A 17,799-nucleotide genomic window follows, 5' to 3' on the forward strand; every position below is an offset into this window, starting at 1 on the left:
TAACCCCAATGAAGTGGGTAGAAAACTATATAGGAGTAAACCCTACTGTATCTATTTGGTATAACTATATGCAACTATAAATTGAAAGCATTTGTACAGAGGATGGCTTGAAAGAAACCAGATTCCCAAACCCCCAGACTGCCAGCAATCTTCCCTAATTTAATGACCACCATGGATGCCATCTGGTCTCTCGTGTTTTTGGATTTTTAATTCCTATAATACTTTTCAGGGTAGGCCCAGGGTCCTTTTAGGCTACAAACTGATCTAGAGGGCATTCTTTTTGGCTTGCCTCAAACACTGGTTTGAACAGCAAAGGCTCCTCTACAAATCTTTCCTTGGTGACTTCAGTCCACATTGATCTTTCTCCCTTCTCTTTTTGCCCTTAATGTCATTTATGAGCACAGCATTCTATCGTTTCATTTTTTTTTTTATGAACTATCTTTTTTTTTAAAGTTTATTTATTTTGAGAGAGAAAGAGAGTGCAAGCAGGGGAAGGGCAGAGACAGAGGGAGAGAGGGAATCCCAAGCAGGCTCAGAGCCCAAGGTGGGGCTTGATCTCACAAACCAAACCGTGAGATCATGACCCAAGCTGAAATCAAGCGAGTCGGATGCTCAATCAACTGAGCCACCCAGGCGTCCCTCCACCACTTCATGTCTACTCATGCCACATGTGTGAAACGCTCTCTCCAACTAGGCTGCATCTCTTAGTACCTGGTTTCCAATAACGGGCACAAAGCAAGTGTATAATAACTGCTTGTTGCTAAATAACTGGCTTTTAAAGGAATTCCTGAAATGGCTTCAACCAGATGAAGAAACGTGAAATTCACGTAACAGTAGGGATTGTGGTACTCTGGAGGAACGGCAAGTCCAAGTGTGGTCCCCGGACCATCAGTGTCACCTGGGAACTTGTAAGAAATGCAAATTCTGGGGGCACCTCATGGGGTTCTGCACTTGGGATTCTCTCTCTCCCCCTCTCTGCCCTTCCCCCACTTGTGTGCACTCATTCTCTCTCTCTCTCAAAATAAATAAATAAACATTAAAAAGAAAAAAAGAAAAGAAAAAAAAAGAAATGCAGATTTTGGGCCTTACTCCAGACCTACTGAATTGGAAACGCTAGAATGAGGTTTGGCAATCTGTGTTTTAATCAGCCTTCCAGGTGATTCTGGTATGCATTCAAGTTTGAGAAGCACTGTTTTAATGTATCACTCCCCACAGTGCATTCTGAAACTCAAGTCCTGATAGATACACACACTAGAGGAATTTCTCAAATTGTAAATGCCACAGACTACTTCCCCTTGGAAATTAAACAATCACATTAACACAGAGAAGGCACCAAAAAGTCTGCAAGGTTATTTGTTTTACTTTATTTAACCCAATGTTTCCTAAATGCTGAAACTAAATATATTTATACTTACATATATTAATATTTAATATTGAAGACTAAAACCTTTCCTTTTAAGTTTATTTATTTGAGAGAGACAGAGACAGTGCAAGTGGGGGAGGGGCAGAGAGAGAGGGACAGAGAGAATCCCAAGCAAGCTCTGCACTGTCAGTGCAGAGCCCGACGTGGAGCTTGAACTCACAAAACCACGAGATCATGACCTGAGCCAAAACCAAGAGTCAGACGCTCGACTGACTGAGCCACCCAGGTGCCTCTGAAGACTAAAACCTTTTTTATTTTCTTTTGGATGCATTGCTTATTTATATTCTGTAGAGCACACTTTGGAAATTATTGGCCTAATAAAAAGATTAAAGAAAAAACATCAGAAAAAATGATTCTTTCAGTAGCCCTAGTGTCATTACTGATAGCCCTACTTTTCTCCTTAGTTTCCCTCCAAATCCTACTGGTATTCAAACGAAGCATCAAGCTAGCCTCTAGACGCAAATGGACTCACCTTTAGTTCTGGGCCCACTCCAAGGGTCTTTAAGGCTTCCGCTTGTTGATAAAGTATGTGCTGAAAACCTTCACACACATACCAATCCCAGCCTCTCTCTAAACAACAAATAACATGCTTCAGACATGTGCATTCCTATTTACTACAGGCTACCACATAATTACAACTAGGTTTTACACATTACAGCTGGAATTTTTTTGTATAGCTGAGTAGGAATACTCTCTCTTGTTTCCAATCTGGCAGATACGTACTAAATGCTAAAGCTAAACCCCGTTTTTATAATTCATCAGATTTTAAATATTTTAAGTTATCTACAATTTTTCTGAAATACTCATGGAAAAGGCAGAAAAATGAGTAGTCAACATATTAAAATATGAAATAAGCTTTAAAAGTATATCCTGAACCCCAAAATGTACTGTACTGGACAATACCCGGCAGAATCCAAAAGGAAAGAATGTTTGACACTCAGCCTTGGCTTCTCCAGGCCTCTGTCCCGGTCACAAAGAAAGGGAACGGTGAGTATTTGGAGAATGAATGAACAAAAGCCAAGATGCGAAGGTCTAGGAGTGCAGAGAGTGCACCAAGAACATTCTAAGAAAATAAAGTGCTCGATGGCATTCTGCTTTTCTGGAGACAGTTATAGGTTGCAGGGAGAAAATGGAAGCAAGGAAACAAATACTTCCTGAACCCCGCCTTGGCACCAGGTATGTGCTGAATATTTGAAATATATTATTTTCTTTAATGCTCAAAACAACCCTAGGAGATTGTGAAGAAATCTGCCTCCACAGCAGACAGAGCTACATGTTTAAATAGAACTACCAGTTAAAGAAAATATTAAAATCGGTTAAGACCCTAATGTTTTACTCCTCTCTGCTGGACAAATATCCCAACTCTATGGAAAACATGTTATCGGCACCTTTTACACATAGTTTATGAAGTCTGTTACTAGGACTCCAGGCTCCCCTCTCCCTGCAGAATGTCACAGGACTCCTACTCCCCACCCTGTTGACTAACCCAATTTCTGGAAAGGGTCTTGGGTTGTATATGAGTGAGAGAGAAAGCCTCTAATTTTGATGCATTCTGAAACTGAGGGAGTTTAAGCTCTTAAAGCTGAACACGTGCGCATTCTTCTTGCGGAACACCATTCTTAGAAAATGGTAAAGTCGTATTTAAATTCTGAGTTCCTATTTTATAGAACAAATGCTATTACCATTCTCATTTTACTGATGAAGAAACTATGTTGGGTCAAAGAAGCTGAATATAAGACACTTGACACCTAATTTGAAGCATTTAAATCTCCTTCAGCAATTTAAGTTTAAACTATACATATTTTTTTTTTTAATTTTTTTTTTCAACGTTTATTTATTTTTGGGACAGAGAGAGACAGAGCATGAACGCGGGAGGGGCAGAGAGAGAGGGAGACACAGAATCGGAAACAGGCTCCAGGCCCTGAGCCATCAGCCCAGAGCCCGACGCGGGGCTCGAACTCACGGACCGCGAGATGGTGACCTGGCTGAAGTCGGACGCTTAACCGACTGCGCCACCCAGGCGCCCCCATATTTTTTTTTTTAAGTAGGCTTCATGCCCAGCATAGAGCTCAGTGTGGGGCTTGAACTCACAACCCTGAGATCAAGACCTGAGCTGAGATCCAGAGTCGGACCCTTAACTGACAGAGCCATCCAGGCACCCCTAAACTATACATTTTATCTACTTAAGTAAAATACAGATTAATCAAGTTTTATTATAATAAAATTTAATTAAAATTAATCAGCTTTTAGCCTACTAAAAACAGTTACTATTAAAGGTAAAACAGAAACATGAGTTAGCATTTAGGCATTCTCTCTGTTATTCATCTAAGAATATCAATGTATTTCATATAGATGTTTCACGAATATTTATATATCTACATTTCATGCATGTGTGTCCTTAAAGCTACCTTACAACAGTGTACAAGAATCCACTCTTACCATTAGCTTGGTTTCAAACTGGAGAATCTGGCCCTGGGTAGTCACAGAAATAAAAAGCATCAGACTTGGGGCGCTCAGGTGGCTCAGTTTGTCAAGTGTCTGACTGTTGATTTCAGCTCAGGTCATGATCTCACAGTTGGTGGGATTCAGCCGCCTGTCGGGCTCTGTGCTGACAGTGTGGAGCCTGCTTGGGATTCTCTCTCTCCCTCTCTCTGCCCCTCCCCTGCTCGCAAGCGCACACACTCGCTCTCTCTCACTCTCTGTCTCAAAATAAATAAATAAATTCAAAAAAATTAAAGCATCAGACTTTACCTCAGATTCTTCTCAGTAATGGTTAATTATATATACTCACTAGATTAATGAAATAGGTCACCTTTCAATGCACACCTATGCTGAGACTATTTTAAGGAAAATGATGTTCCTATTTTAGAAGGGTGTGTTCAAAATTCAGTGTGAGAAAAGGATTTCTAAAAGATGAATATTATGTTTAACTCACCTATCCTGACAATTTCATAGTTGAGTCATTTCAGAAAATAAGCATTTTTCTTTAAAAGCACAGAAAATCATATTCACAATACATGACATAAAACAGAGAAACATATGCCAACAGATAAGAAGAAATATACTCCATTATCCTTTTTTGCACAATAGTTGCTCCACTGGTTACCCCTGTCAGAATGGCTAACATTAACAACGTCTGTTGTTACAGATGTTGGCGAGGATGCGAAGAGAGAGGATCTTTTTTGCCCTGTTGGTGGCAATGCAAGCTGGTGCAGCCACTCTGGAAAACAGGATGGAGGTTCCTCAAAAAACTAAAAATAGAACTGCCTTATGACCCAGCAATTGCACTACTAGGCATTTATCCAAGGGATACGGGTGTGCTGTTTCGAAGGGACACATGCACCCCCATGTTTATAGCAGCACTATCCACAATAGCCAAAGTATGGAAAGAGCCCAAATGTCCATCGATGGATGAATGGATAAAGAAGATGTGGTCTCTATATACAATGGAGTATGACTCGGCAATCGAAGAGGATGAAATCTTGCCATTTGCAACTACGTGGATGGAACTGGAGGGTATTATGCTGAGTGAAATTAGCCAGTCAGAGAAACACAAACATCATATGACCTCACTCATATGAGGACTTTAAGAGACAAAACAGAGGAACATAAGGGAAGGGAAACAAAAAGAATATAAAAACAGGGAGGGGGATAAAACGGAAGAGACTCATAAATCTGGAGGACAAACTGAGGGTTACTGGAGGGGTTGTGGGAGGGGAGATGGGCTAAATGGGTCAGGGGCATTAAGGAATCTACTCCTGAAATCATTGCTTCACTATATGCTAACTAACTTGGATGTAAATTTTAAAAAATAAAAAATAAAGTTAAAAAAAATAGCTGCTCCACTGGAAAACCAACTCACAACAATAAGCAGGATAAAACAGGATATGCTGTTAAGACATTTACTTCCGATTTTACCATCAACAATTACCCACTTTAATTCCACTTTGGATGAGCCATTTACAACTCTGGCAACTTGTCTAAAATCCATTTAAAATTCCATCCCACATCTCCAAGCACATATGAAGAAAAGGCTTACCAAGTTTTCTTTTTCTTTTAAGTCCCCGGTTGATGGCTTGTATTTTCGTATTAGGAATAGCCCCAGTGTTTATGACTTCCTTTGATCTCTGCAGGAAACAGACAGACCATGAAAAAGATGGTTTTACATCTCCCTAAATGTATTTCCAAGCATCTCTGGGAAGCATAATGAACCAAACTGGGAGTGCCAGGACCAAGGACAGTAACATTTCGGGAAAATTATATCAACTGTAAGATTTTGGTTAACCTTTAGGTTGCTTTTTCATTCCAGATTTTTTCACTACTTAAAACAGTACCTGGAACACAATAAACGCTAAATAAAAGTCTGTCAAATTAATAAACATTTATTTTAAATCACTTTCTAATTTTTTCAAATGAAACCTAAAGTCAAACTTCCTTTTCTCCTCCATCCAAACACACTCTGGAATGAAGAGAGCTGTATTTGTTGTAACCAGCAATGCCTACACTGCATACAGATTTGTTTCATCCTGCTTTTCTACGTATTTGAATAATACAGCTTTCATTTCTGAAATTATAAAAGTACTACTTTTTATTTTTACTCAAACCTACAGAATTTTAGCGTGATAAATAGTGAGTAGCATAAATGGTGAGTGTGACTCATCCCATAGTCTTCAACTCCAAATGCTCTCAAGGGCTGGTACCTAAGATTCTGCCTTTCTCACAACCAAAACATAAAAGCATTAAGTCCTAATGATGGGAGAAAGGTGAAGATTTTTAACCAAAAGGCAACATTTATATATGTCTCTAAACTTAGAGATTGGAATGAAGTTTATCGGCAGCCTTCACTAAGAGTAAAAGAAACACCTTTAACGATAGGATTTGGGGAACGTATTTCCTGTAGCCAGAGAAACCGTATTAGTGGACTGGGTTGGCCACACTGAAAACAAAGATCCATCAGAATACATACCAAAGCAGTTACCCTACAAAGACAGGTACAACTTATAAGGAGTAGGCAGGGAGGAGCGCCTGGGTCGCTCGGTCTGTTAAGGGTAAGCGTCTGACGTAAGCTCAGGTTATGATCTCACGGGTTCCTGCGTATGAGCCGAGCCCTGCATTGGGCTCCGTGCTGACAGCTCCGAGCCTGGAGCCTGCTTCGGATTCTGTGTCTCCCTCTCTCTCTGCCCCTCCCCCGCTCATGCTCTCTCTCTCAAATAAACATTAAAAAAAAAAAAAAAAAAAGAATGCTACATTTTTTTTTTTATTTTTTTTTTCAACGTTTATTTATTTATTTTTGGGACAGAGAGAGACAAAGCATGAACGGGGGAGGGGCAGAGAGAGAGGGAGACACAGAATCGGAAACAGGCTCCAGGCTCTGAGCCATCAGCCCAGAGCCTGACGCGGGGCTCGAACTCACGGACCGCGAGATCGTGACCTGGCTGAAGTCGGACGCTTAACCGACTGCACCACCCAGGCGCCCCAAGAATGCTACATTCTTGACAAGTTACTCTACACAGGTTGTCTTTCAAATGTGGAACTAGATGGTGTAGTGGTATTAGGATCTTTCAAGTTAAAGTAACTACAGGTTTTATCAGACAGAATCAAATAGGAACATTATTAAAGACAGAAATAAAAGACGCAATTAGTTAATGGAGTTTAATTTCTACGAAAATAGCACGCTGACTTCATCTGCCAATGACGAACCGTCCAATTAGACGCAATCTTCTTTCGCTGTGTTGACATTTGCACGGCCGCTGCAGACACAACGGTGAGTAAAACTGCTAGTGCCTTCCATGCACCCGAGCAAAGAGTATCACACCGCATCTATTTAAAGTGAATGAGTTGACGTGTGTACATCCGTATATGCATGTGTAACTACACGTAGAGATACATGTATAAACATCCTCACAAAACCATCGCCACCACCAAGATAATAGCACATATCCACCCCCTCCCCAAATTTCACTGAGCTGGCATTTTTTTAGCTGTTCCATGTGACTTAAATGGGCAGCAGGCATAAGAACTTCAGCTGCATACTGGAAAACAATGACTGCTTCAAGAAAAGCTCTTGCGGGGGCGCCTGGGTGGTTCAGTTGGTTAAGCGTCCGACTCTTGGTTTCAGCTCAGGTCATGATCTCACGGTCTGTGGGTACGAGCCCTGCATCGGGCTCTGCGCGGACAGTGAGGAGCCTACTGGGGATTCTCTCTCTTCCTCTCTCTCTGCTCCTCCCGTGCTTGCTCTCTCTCTCTCAAAATAAAAACATAAACTTAAAAAAAAGAAAAAGAAAAGAGAAAAGCTCTTGGGTGAGCTACAAGGTAAATTAGCCACTTTCCTCAAGGGAAAAAGTTGTTTTTAGTTGCTTTACATATTTTGCCCAAGTTGTTAGCTGTTTAAGGTAGGAAGATAAATCCGGTCCCTGTTACTCCATCTTGGCCCAAAGCAGAAGTCTACACAGTTACTTTTCTCGGTCTCAAATCTGCTCTTCTTAAGTCTATATGGTGAAGGTAACATTTGCTCCTCCCCAGCTCTGTGGACTTGGAGCACATCCTCTTCCAGAGAGAAATCCTGGCACATTTGGCCTGTCCAGGGGCAGACTGCCCACACCTTTGATCATTTTGGTTACAGTGGCCCGAATGTGTGGTAACTAGAACAGGACGTTGCACTCACAGTGTGAAGAGGCCTCACTGACCAACGTTACACAGGACAGTATGACAGTCTCTAGCGTAAGAGGCAGGTGCGATGGGGTAAAAGGAACACTGTAGTCAGAAGACTCAGGTTCACGTCCGGGCTCAACACTTTAGACTTGTGCGACTTGGGCACACTCACTCAGCTCGTGAGCCCCACTTGCCCCATCAGGGACCGTATATCTCACAGGTGAAAATGAGTATTAGGAGAAAATGAAATAGTGGATAAGAAAACACTTTGCAAGTCTGTAAGGTATTAAACAGAGGTAAAATGAGAATGCAGCATATTCAATATTCCCAACGGTCCTCAATCTAACATTCCATCTTCCAAACCTCAAAGCTAGAACACATTAAACACTCTTACAGAAGTATTAAGAAGAAATGCATCACCTTCTAAGTACAATTTTAATTATTTTCCCTTACACAACACAGTCTGAGGCATGATATCACTTGTAGATGAGGCCCAACATCACTTCAAAAACCCATCCTAAATGTGATTTACACGTTCCTTAACTCATGGAGAAGCAGTGAAGATTAACATTCTTGGAATCTGCCCACGGCAGGAGTGACAAAAATTGATCGATTACCTGGGCACTATGCCACATAACAGGCTAAAACTGCAATTTTCAAAACACTGGCAAATGCATAAATGATGTCTGTTACTTACTTCTGTAACGTTGTGGCAAGATGTGCAGTAATATTTGCCTTCATCAGTAAGACCCCAAGAGACAGCAGCACACTGAGTGCATCTTTCTTTGAATTCTTTCTACAGGAGCAGATAGAAAAGGGGTTACTATCAAATCATATTCACCACATTGCATTTCTACAAAGAAGGTTCGGGGCGCCTGGGTGGCGCAGTCGGTTAAGCGTCCGACTTCAGCCAGGTCACGATCTCGCGGTCCGTGAGTTCGAGCCCCGTGTTGGGCTCTGGGCTGATGGCTCGGAGCCTGGAGCCTGTTTCCGATTCTGTGTCTCCCTCTCTCTCTGCCCCTCCCCCGTTCATGCTCTGTCTCTCTCTGTCCCAAAAATAAATAAACGTTGAAAAAAAAAAATTACAAAGAAGGTTCCCTGGATTTTACCCTATAGATTAAAAAAATCATAGACGATAAAACAATATATCAGAGAGATTATCTATAAGAAGAAAAGCCGTTCAGTCTTTTGGACAGTTTGAAATGGAATTAAATTATTTTTAAAAGTTTCTAAAATATGCAGTGGGTGAGGGGAGAAAAAGAAGAAAAGGTGATGGGGTAAAATGTTAAAAAAGATGAGTAAATAAAACTCCTCGAAAGTGCTGCGAGGAAAAAAGGCGACAAGATTTAAGAAAAGACTTTAAAAATAGAAATAGGGGCCCCTGGGTGGCTCAGTTGGTTGAGCGTGCCACTTCAGCTCAGGTCATGATCTCAGGGCTCATGAGTTCAAGCCCGTGGGGCTCTGTGCTGACAGCTCAGGGCCTGGAGCCTGCTCCTGATTCTGTGTCTCCTTCTCTCCCTCTGCCCCTCCCCCACTCGCGCAAAGTCTCACTCTGTCTCTCAAAAATAAATAAATGTAAAAAAAAAGAATAAGAAGAAATAGCAGGCCATTTGCAACGTCCTCCGTGGCACTAAAACCACTGATGACAAGAGAATCAGATTTTTATTGGGGTTGTTTCAAGTTTCGATTTATTCATTCAGCAATATAAGGAGTATTACCCATGCATGTCCTAGGCATTTAACTAGGTGCTGGGGATTCAGTGGTGAGCAAAACAGGATCCCTACTCATGGCAAATACAGGTCAGTGGTGAGTTATAATGATCAATTATAATGGTGAGTTAATGATCAATTTCATTCACCTGGCATTTACAGACGTTAACCATCCATCATTCAATAACCATTTATTGAGCATCTATAACGACTAAGCCCTTCTACCACATGGTGCTTCCGTCCATACATACACTGGCACTAAATTCCTGATCCCCAGCGTTTAGGTCTTTGACCTTGTCGTTGATCTAGCTACCGAATGCTCCTTCAATAGGGCCAAAGGGTGCAGCATTTCATGTAGCGAGTTAGAAATGAACGCCGAGGGGCGCCTGGGTGGCGCAGTCGGTTAAGCGTCCGACTTCAGCCAGGTCGCGATCTCGTGGTCCGTGAGTTCGAGCCCCGCGTCGGGCTCTGGGCTGATGGCTCAGAGCCTGGAGCCTGTTTCCGATTCTGTGTCTCCCTCTCTCTCTCTGCCCCTCCCCCGTTCATGCTCTGTCTCTCTGTCCCAAAAATAAATAAAAAAACGTTGAAAAAAAATTAAAAAAAAAAAAAAATGAACGCCGAAATCATTTCAACAAGTCGGTAAAGTTTGCAATGACCCCGTACTGAAAAGCGGCATCACCTCGGAGCGGCCCGAACCCGAATTTGGAATCCCTCACCCAGCCGGCGGCGAGGATTCCCAGAGACACAGGCAGGGGTTACGGAGGAGCCGGCGGGTGCCAACCCGACCCTTCCCACGCCCACCCCCCCCAGCAAGGAGAACCCGTGGGTGGCCCCGCCGGCAGGGGACGCGCCACGTGGGTGGCCACCGCCACAAGCCCCACAGCTTCGGCCTCCCCCGGAAACACACCCCTACGGACTAACGCCCCGCCCTCCCTTCAGCCGCGACCTCACGGGGCCAGAAACGCCAGCCGCACCCCGGGTCCGCCAGCCCCATCCCTTGCCCCGCCCCGCAGCCTTCCGCCCGCCCTCCTCCGGCCGGCGGCCGCCCCCACGGCCGGTCGGCGTCCTCCAGCCGCTTCCCTCGGCCTCCCTCCCCTCCCGCCCCGCCGTCGCGCCCCCAGGGCGCCCGGCTCCCTCACCGCCTCCTCCAGGTCCATCGCGGCGCCGCGGGGCCCGTTACCCGGGCAGCGAGCGCAGCTTCCGGGAGCGCCGGGCGGAGCCCGCCGGGCGGAAACCAAGACCGCGGCTTTGCATTCCGGGCGCCAGGCGGCTTTGCATTCCGGGCGCCTGGGGCTGCGGGGAGGTCCCCGCCGGCTCCGGGAGGGAAGCTCCGCCAGCCCCGCGGCCCCCTCCCAGACTGCATTCCTCTCCTAGTCGTCGTAACTCGAGCCGACCGGGAAGAAACGGGGCGGTGCCTCACACCGAGCCGATTCAGTCCCGCTCCGCTCGCTGCAGAACCGTCTTCCCACTGCGCGCGGCGAGGGAGGCGGTGGCGCGGCCGACGGTCCCCAGCGTGGACTCGGAGCGCTCCCGGGTCTCCACTCCGCGCTGGCTTTGCACGGGAGAGGCCTGGGGTTCTGGAGGGAAGAACACGTTTTCGCGGTAGACCCGGATTCAATCACCGTTTTCTGTGCCTCAGTTTCCTCCTCTGTAAGAGTTCGATACTAAGTGTTAGTCTGTATATTTTTTTAATGGTTATTTTTGAGACCTAGACAGAGCGCAAGCAGGGGAGGGGCAGAGACGGAGACACAGAATCCCAAGCCAACTCCAGGCTCTGAGGGCTCAGCATAGAGCCCCACGCGGGGCTCGAACTCACGAATCCTGAGGGCCTGACCTGAGCTGAAGACGGAGGCTTAACCAACGGAGCCACCCGAGCACCCCTACTAAGTATTAGCATTAAGCAAGCATTTTACTTGGAAGCTGTTGGAGGAGTTACGCGATCTGACTTATGTTTGACAGATCAGTCTGAGCCTTCCGGGGAGAAGACACCGATGGGGGCAAAGGTGGGAGTTGAGAGGCAAGTCAGGAGAGTCTTAAAATAATCCAGACAAGAGAGGAGGGTAGCTTGGACCCGGTAAAAGCAGTGGAGACAGTGAGAAGTGCTAAAATTCTGGAAATACAGATTTTGAAGGTAGACCTAGGATATCTTGAAGGTCAGGAAGTGGGCGGTAACAGAAAGAAAAAAGTCAAGGGTGACTTCACGACTTTTGACCTGCAACTAGAAGGGTGAAGTGATCATTGACTGAGTAGGGGCAGACTGTGGGTGGAACAGTTTGGGAGCGGGGTAGAAAGGAGCCCGGAGTTTGATTTGGGACCTATTAAGTTAGAGATGCCGGTAAGACATCCAGGGAGGATGAGAAGGCAGTTTGTAGCATTCACAGGCTACTCCTGGACTGGAGACATACACTCGGCAGTGCTCTCTGTCTAGATGGTATTTAAAGTCATGAGACCAGATGAGATCACCAAGCAGGTGGCTCTTTATTCACTCGCTCCTTACTTCCCTGTCAGTTCACTTATTTCACAAAGTTGTTAAACACCCACTAGCTGCCGGGCACTGCGCCAGCAATTGGGAAATAAGAGATAAACAAGACAGACTCCCTGCCTTCAAGAGACTCCCAGGCCAGTGGCGCAGCCCATCTCGTTATTTTTTCATGGCACCGCACAAATGTTCTGTCCGGTTGTGTCACCCGTGGCATTTGCCAGGCTTGGCTCTGTGCAGCTTCAGACTCTTTCTGAAAAATCTTACCTATCGTTAGAGCATTAAGGGTCGTCGTATGAACAGCTAGATCATAAGCCTCTTATTTTCTAGATCAGCCCTGATTTCAAATGTTGAACTGTTAGGACAAGAGGGCAGCACCGAATGCTCAACTAAATAGTTAATGTATTGAACTAAATATGAGATCAGGAATCTTTGTCTTTTTGTTATTGCCGTGTATCCAGGGCCTAGAACAGTACTCAGCTCATAGAATGTGATCAATAAATATTTGTTGAATGGATGGATGATTTTGTAAGATTTTCATGTATACGCAAAGTAGTTTAAACAGATGACATATCTTGATTGGAGACTTTGGGCGTGTGGTTGCACAGAAATGAGTCACAGATTTTTCCAGCCATTCCTTACCAGAAAGTTGTTTTGAGCAAAGCCAGCCCTTTGGAAGATGTTTTCATAGACTGTAAGAATTAAAGGAGTGTGTGTTCGAACAGAGAAGCTTTAGTATGCAGTTCTTAAAACTCTGGCTCGGGTGCCCTATTTGCCTGTCAGATTGGCACAGATAATTTGAATGGACTCTGCCTTATGCTGCAGGTGAGCGTGAATGTGGGTGTATTTCTGGAAAAAAACGTTGAGCTACATACAGGTAATGTTGTGGGGCAACAATGAGGTAACCCCAAGAAGAGGAAACAGGGAAATAAAATTAGAATTGAGATAATAGACCCTTAAAGCGTCCAGGGAGTCTCTGGGCCAAGATTTGATTCAACATCTTGACGGAAGGTATTAACATATCTAAAGAAAGAATGTGTACATCAGAAAGAGATACATTTAGCCCACCTGGTAAAGGTGGACCTAAATTTCCGCAAGGACCCCAGCTGTGCTATTATGCACTGGCAGCTGCTATATGTGACATTCCACGTAAGTGACAGCCGGTGGAACCGACACTAACCGCTACTCAATTCTGCCAATAACTCTAGGCTAATAACTTTGCAATTTTGATGAGATGGACAAATTCCTAGAAAAATACAAGTTACCAAAATGTATGTAGAAGAAATAGGAAATCTGAACAAGTCTATATTTATTCAGGAAATAGGTACGCTGTATAAATAAAAAACCTCACACAGAAAACCCCAATCTCAAAGGAGTTAAAGGTAGTAAATTTCTACCAAATGTTCAAGAAAGAAATAGTAGGGATGCCTGGGAGGCTCAGTCGGTTAAGTGTCTGACTCTTGATTTCAGCTCAGGTCATGATCGTGAGTTTGAGTCCTGTGTGAGGCCCTGTGCTGACAGAGCAGAGCATGCTTGGGGTTCTCTCTCTCCCCATCTGTCCCTCCCCTGTGTACCCTTGCGCTATCTTTCTCTCTCTCTCTCTCAAAATAAATAAATAAAGTTAAAAAAAAAAAAAAGAAAGTAGCACCCATCTCACACAGACTCTTCCAAATAACGGGAAAAGCACATCTTATGAGGCTAGCATAACTCTGACATCAAAACACGGCAAGAATATTCAAAGAAAAGTAAAAATTGAAGTCCATTCTCTCTCAGTAACATAGATGAAAAAATTCCAAACAAAATACCAGGAAATTGAATGCAAGTCCTTTGTTATATTGAGCAATATATAGAAATAGTTTAATAAATCAAAACCAAGTGGAGTTTATTCTAGGAATGTAAAGTTGGTTTAAGTTAGAAAATACATAAGTCAAACAGTAGTGCAAGAATAGACCAAAAGAGGGGTGCCTGGGTGGCTCAGTCAGTTGACTGGCCGAATTCGGCTCGGGTCATGATCTCACAGTCCGTGAGTTCGAGCCCCGCGTCGGGCTCTGTGCTGACAGCTCAGAACCTGGAGCCTGCTTCAGATTCTGTGTCTCCCTCTCCCTTCCCCTCCCTCACTCATGCTCTGTCTCTCTCCCTCTCTCTCTCAAAAATGAATAAACATTAAAAAAAAAATAAAAAAATAGACCAAAAGATCAATGGAAGAGAATAGAAAGTCCAGAAACTGACCCTCCCCCCCAAAAAGTAAGATAACCCGATTTACAACAAAGGTGCTACTAAAATTCAGTGGGAAAGCAGTTTTTCAATAAAAACTATGATCAGTTGAACTTTCGTATAAAAAAAAAATACCCCTACATCACACCATATACGAAAAAAAAATTTGAAGTGTATCATAGCCCCACGTGTAATGATTAAAGCCGTAGAGCTTCTAGGAAAAAAACCAGAAGACATCTTTCTGACTTGAGATAGATTTCCCAAAGAGCACAATCCTAAAAGCACTATCCGTGAAAGAAAAGATTGTTAAATTGGACTTGATTAAAATTAGGAACTTCAGTTCATCGAAAGACAGTGTTGAAGCAAACCAAAGACTGAGAAAAGGTGTTCTCAATGAATGAATTCAGCAAAAGACACCTACAACAAATAAATTCCTACAAATCAGTAAAAAGTAAATAAGTAGACAACCCAATTAAAAAAATAGGTCAAAGACTTTTTTTTTTTTTTTTAATTTTTTTTTTCAACGTTTATTTATTTTTGGGACAGAGAGAGACAGAGCATGAACGGGGGAGGGGCAGAGAGAGAGGGATACACAGAATCGGAAGCAGGCTCCAGGCTCTGAGCCATCAACCCAGAGCCCGACGCGGGGCTCGAACTCACGGACCGCGAGATCGTGACCTGGCTGAAGTCGGACGCTCAACCGACTGCGCCACCCAGGCGCCCCAGTCAAAGACTTTCACAACAATTTCAGGATAGTTAAGAGATCAGTAAATAAACAAAAAGGTGCTCAACATCATGACTCCTTAGAAAAATGCAAATGAGAACCACAGTAAGCTACTACAACTGGCTAAAGTTAGACAGTATCGAGATTTTGCAAAAACCTGGATAAATAGGCCTCTTCTACATTGCTGATGGGAGTATAAATTGGCAGCAATACTTTGGAAAATTGCTTGGAAGCAATGCTAAATATATGCTAAGACCCAGCAATTCCAGGGGCACGTGGGCGACTCAGTCCATTAAGCGTCCGACTTCAGCTCAGGTCATGATCTCACGGTTCTTGAGTTCGAGCCCTGCGTTGGGCTCCGTGCTGACAGATCAGGACCTGGAGCCCACTTTGGATTATGTGTCTCCCCTCTCTCTCTGCCCCTCCCCTGCTTGCCCTCTGTCTCTTTCTTTCTCAAAAATAAATAAACATTAAGAAAATTAAGAAAAACAAAAGACTCAGCAATTCCACTCTTGTATACCAAGAGTGCATAGATTCACCAGAAGGTGTATACAAGTATTTTCATTAAGCATTCTTTATAATAGCCCCGAATCACAAGCAACCAAATGTCCACCAAGAGGAGAATCGATAGCAAATTATGATGGCATCAGACCGTGGGATAGTATACAGCAATAAGAATGAATACCTGCTACCTACGACAACGTGAATGAATCTCACAAAGTAATGATGTGCAAAAGAAGGCTGTGGTGGATTTCAGATGGGCTTCAGTTCTTTGCCACTCTTCCCATTAAAAGATGAGATCCAACTCCCCGCTCCCCGAATCAGCAGTGATCTCGTGGCCAGCTTTGAGCAATCGAGTACTGAGTCAATGATGTCGTATAAATTCCACACGATGTCTGTTCGGCATTTGCTTTTCCTCAGATGTGCTTTTCTGAAAGCCAGCGGCTGTGGCAAAAAGTCCAACTCACTTGGGACGGCCATGCTGTGAGGAAGCCCAAGCGAGCCACGTGTATTGGAGAATCTACACAGAGGACTGAAGTGTCAGACATGTGAGTGAAGCCTTCTTGGATCCCCCAGGCTAGCGGGGGTCGTTAGCTCTATGCAGCTCCCCCAGCCCCATGCCAGGTGGAACAGAAAACCACCCAGCCAAATTCCTGACTGACAGAATTCTGAGTCAACAAAAATGATTGTTTTTAAGCCAGCAAATTCTAAGGTAGTTTGCTACACAGTAATAGATAAGCTACAGAAATTGGTACTCGAAGTAGGATGTTATGTAACAAGAACCAAAAACACATGTCCAGATCCTATCCTATCCAAACACCTCGTCCTCGAGACAGCAGCCTATCAGAAAATAATTTTGAGGAGCACCTGGGTGGCTCAGTTGGTTAAGCACCTGACTTGATTTTGGCTCAGGTCATGATCTCACGATTCATGGGATTGAGCCCTATGTTGGGCTCTGTGCTGATAGCACACAGCCTGCTTGGGATTCTCTCTCCCTCCCTCTCCCTTTGCCCCTCCCCCCTGCTCGAACACTCTCTCTCTCTCTCTCTCTCTCTCTCTCAAAATAAATAAACATTTAAAAAAAAAGGATTTTGAACATTCAACCCCACTATACAGATACATACTTTTGTATAAATTATATATATGCAGGACTGTTCTAGTGATGTATATTATAGGACACCCATAAATATCAAAATAAGCTAAAAATACAAATTATTAATGTAAATAACTTCCCTTTCAATGAAAATATTAGTAATATTGTAATTAGAGTAATCTTGGCTTAACACTATGTGATAAGGAGATTTTGTAGTTCTTGTCCTAAATGCAGTTTACTTTAATACTTCTTTTTAATGGTGATCATAACAGAAACAGATGCCTCACAAAGATACAGAAGCCAAGTATTTTTATACCAGTGGAAACATCTGCAAACATTTATTCTCAAAATGCAATCTCCATAGCACATATGTCTTCCAAAAAAACGGTTACTTTTTCATGCCTTAAACGAAGGAGTGCCTAGCATGTGCCAAACAGTGTTTTAGGCACAGAGAATAAAGCAATGGACGGAAAGAAACTTTACCCCATGAAGATTATGTTCTAGCTGGCAGAGTCACATAACAAATACATATGTAAATCATTATGAAACCATAATAACATAAGTAAATATTTCAGGTGGCAAAAAAGTCTTCCATGAGGAAAAAGAAAGCAGAATATGAAAATAGACAGGCGGAAAGGTTGGAGATCAGAGTTGCTATTCTGGACAGTGGTGGGGAAGGCTTCTCAAATAAAAGTGACATTTGAGAGAAGATTTCAAACAAGTGGCAGGGGTGGGGCGGTGGAGCGCCTGGGTGGCTCAGTCAGTTAGGCATCCAACTTTTGGTTTCAGCTCAGGTCTTGACCTCACTGCTCACGAGTTCGAGCCCCATATCGATAACCTGTCCGTGCGGAGCCTGCTTGGGATTCTGTCTCCCTCTCTCTCTGCCCCTCCCCGGCTCGCTGTCTCTGTCTCTCTCAAAATAAATAAATAAACTTTTTTTTTTTTAAGTTGAAAAGAAGTGGGGGGTGGGGGATACTGAGGCATGCAGACATGTGGGGGATCAGC

The 17,799-nt window shown here is 43.7% G+C and overlaps 1 protein-coding gene and 1 long non-coding RNA gene across 8 annotated transcripts in view; one reads left to right on the top strand and one right to left on the bottom strand.

The window, feature by feature from the left end:
* TAF1B (TATA-box binding protein associated factor, RNA polymerase I subunit B) overlaps positions 1–11,052 on the bottom strand; it is a 69,036-nt gene extending 57,984 nt beyond the window's left edge. Inside the window, exons 1-4 of one of the 7 annotated variants that reach the window (XM_045447760.1) lie at positions 10,923–11,052; positions 8,772–8,870; positions 5,463–5,550; positions 1,896–1,993 (exon numbers count right to left, since the gene is read on the bottom strand). In XM_045447760.1, coding sequence (XP_045303716.1) covers positions 1,896–1,993; positions 5,463–5,550; positions 8,772–8,870; positions 10,923–10,940 — 303 coding nt within the window. In that variant the 5' untranslated portion in view covers positions 10,941–11,052. Of the gene's footprint in view, positions 1–1,895; positions 1,994–5,462; positions 5,551–8,771; positions 8,871–9,932; positions 10,043–10,462; positions 10,470–10,499; positions 10,509–10,922 lie in introns of those variants that run through there. The other 6 variants (XM_045447762.1, XM_045447764.1, XM_045447759.1 and 3 more) reach the window with 6 other exon arrangements.
* Positions 8,825–9,241, top strand: LOC123581613. The gene is made up of 2 exons (XR_006703860.1): positions 8,825–8,938; positions 9,168–9,241. It is a non-coding gene; the product is annotated as an uncharacterized LOC123581613 (long non-coding RNA).
* Positions 11,053–17,799: the final 6,747 nt, after the last annotated feature.

This window comes from Leopardus geoffroyi, chromosome A3, assembly GCF_018350155.1.
Source record: "Leopardus geoffroyi isolate Oge1 chromosome A3, O.geoffroyi_Oge1_pat1.0, whole genome shotgun sequence".
NCBI lineage: Eukaryota > Metazoa > Chordata > Mammalia > Carnivora > Felidae > Leopardus > Leopardus geoffroyi.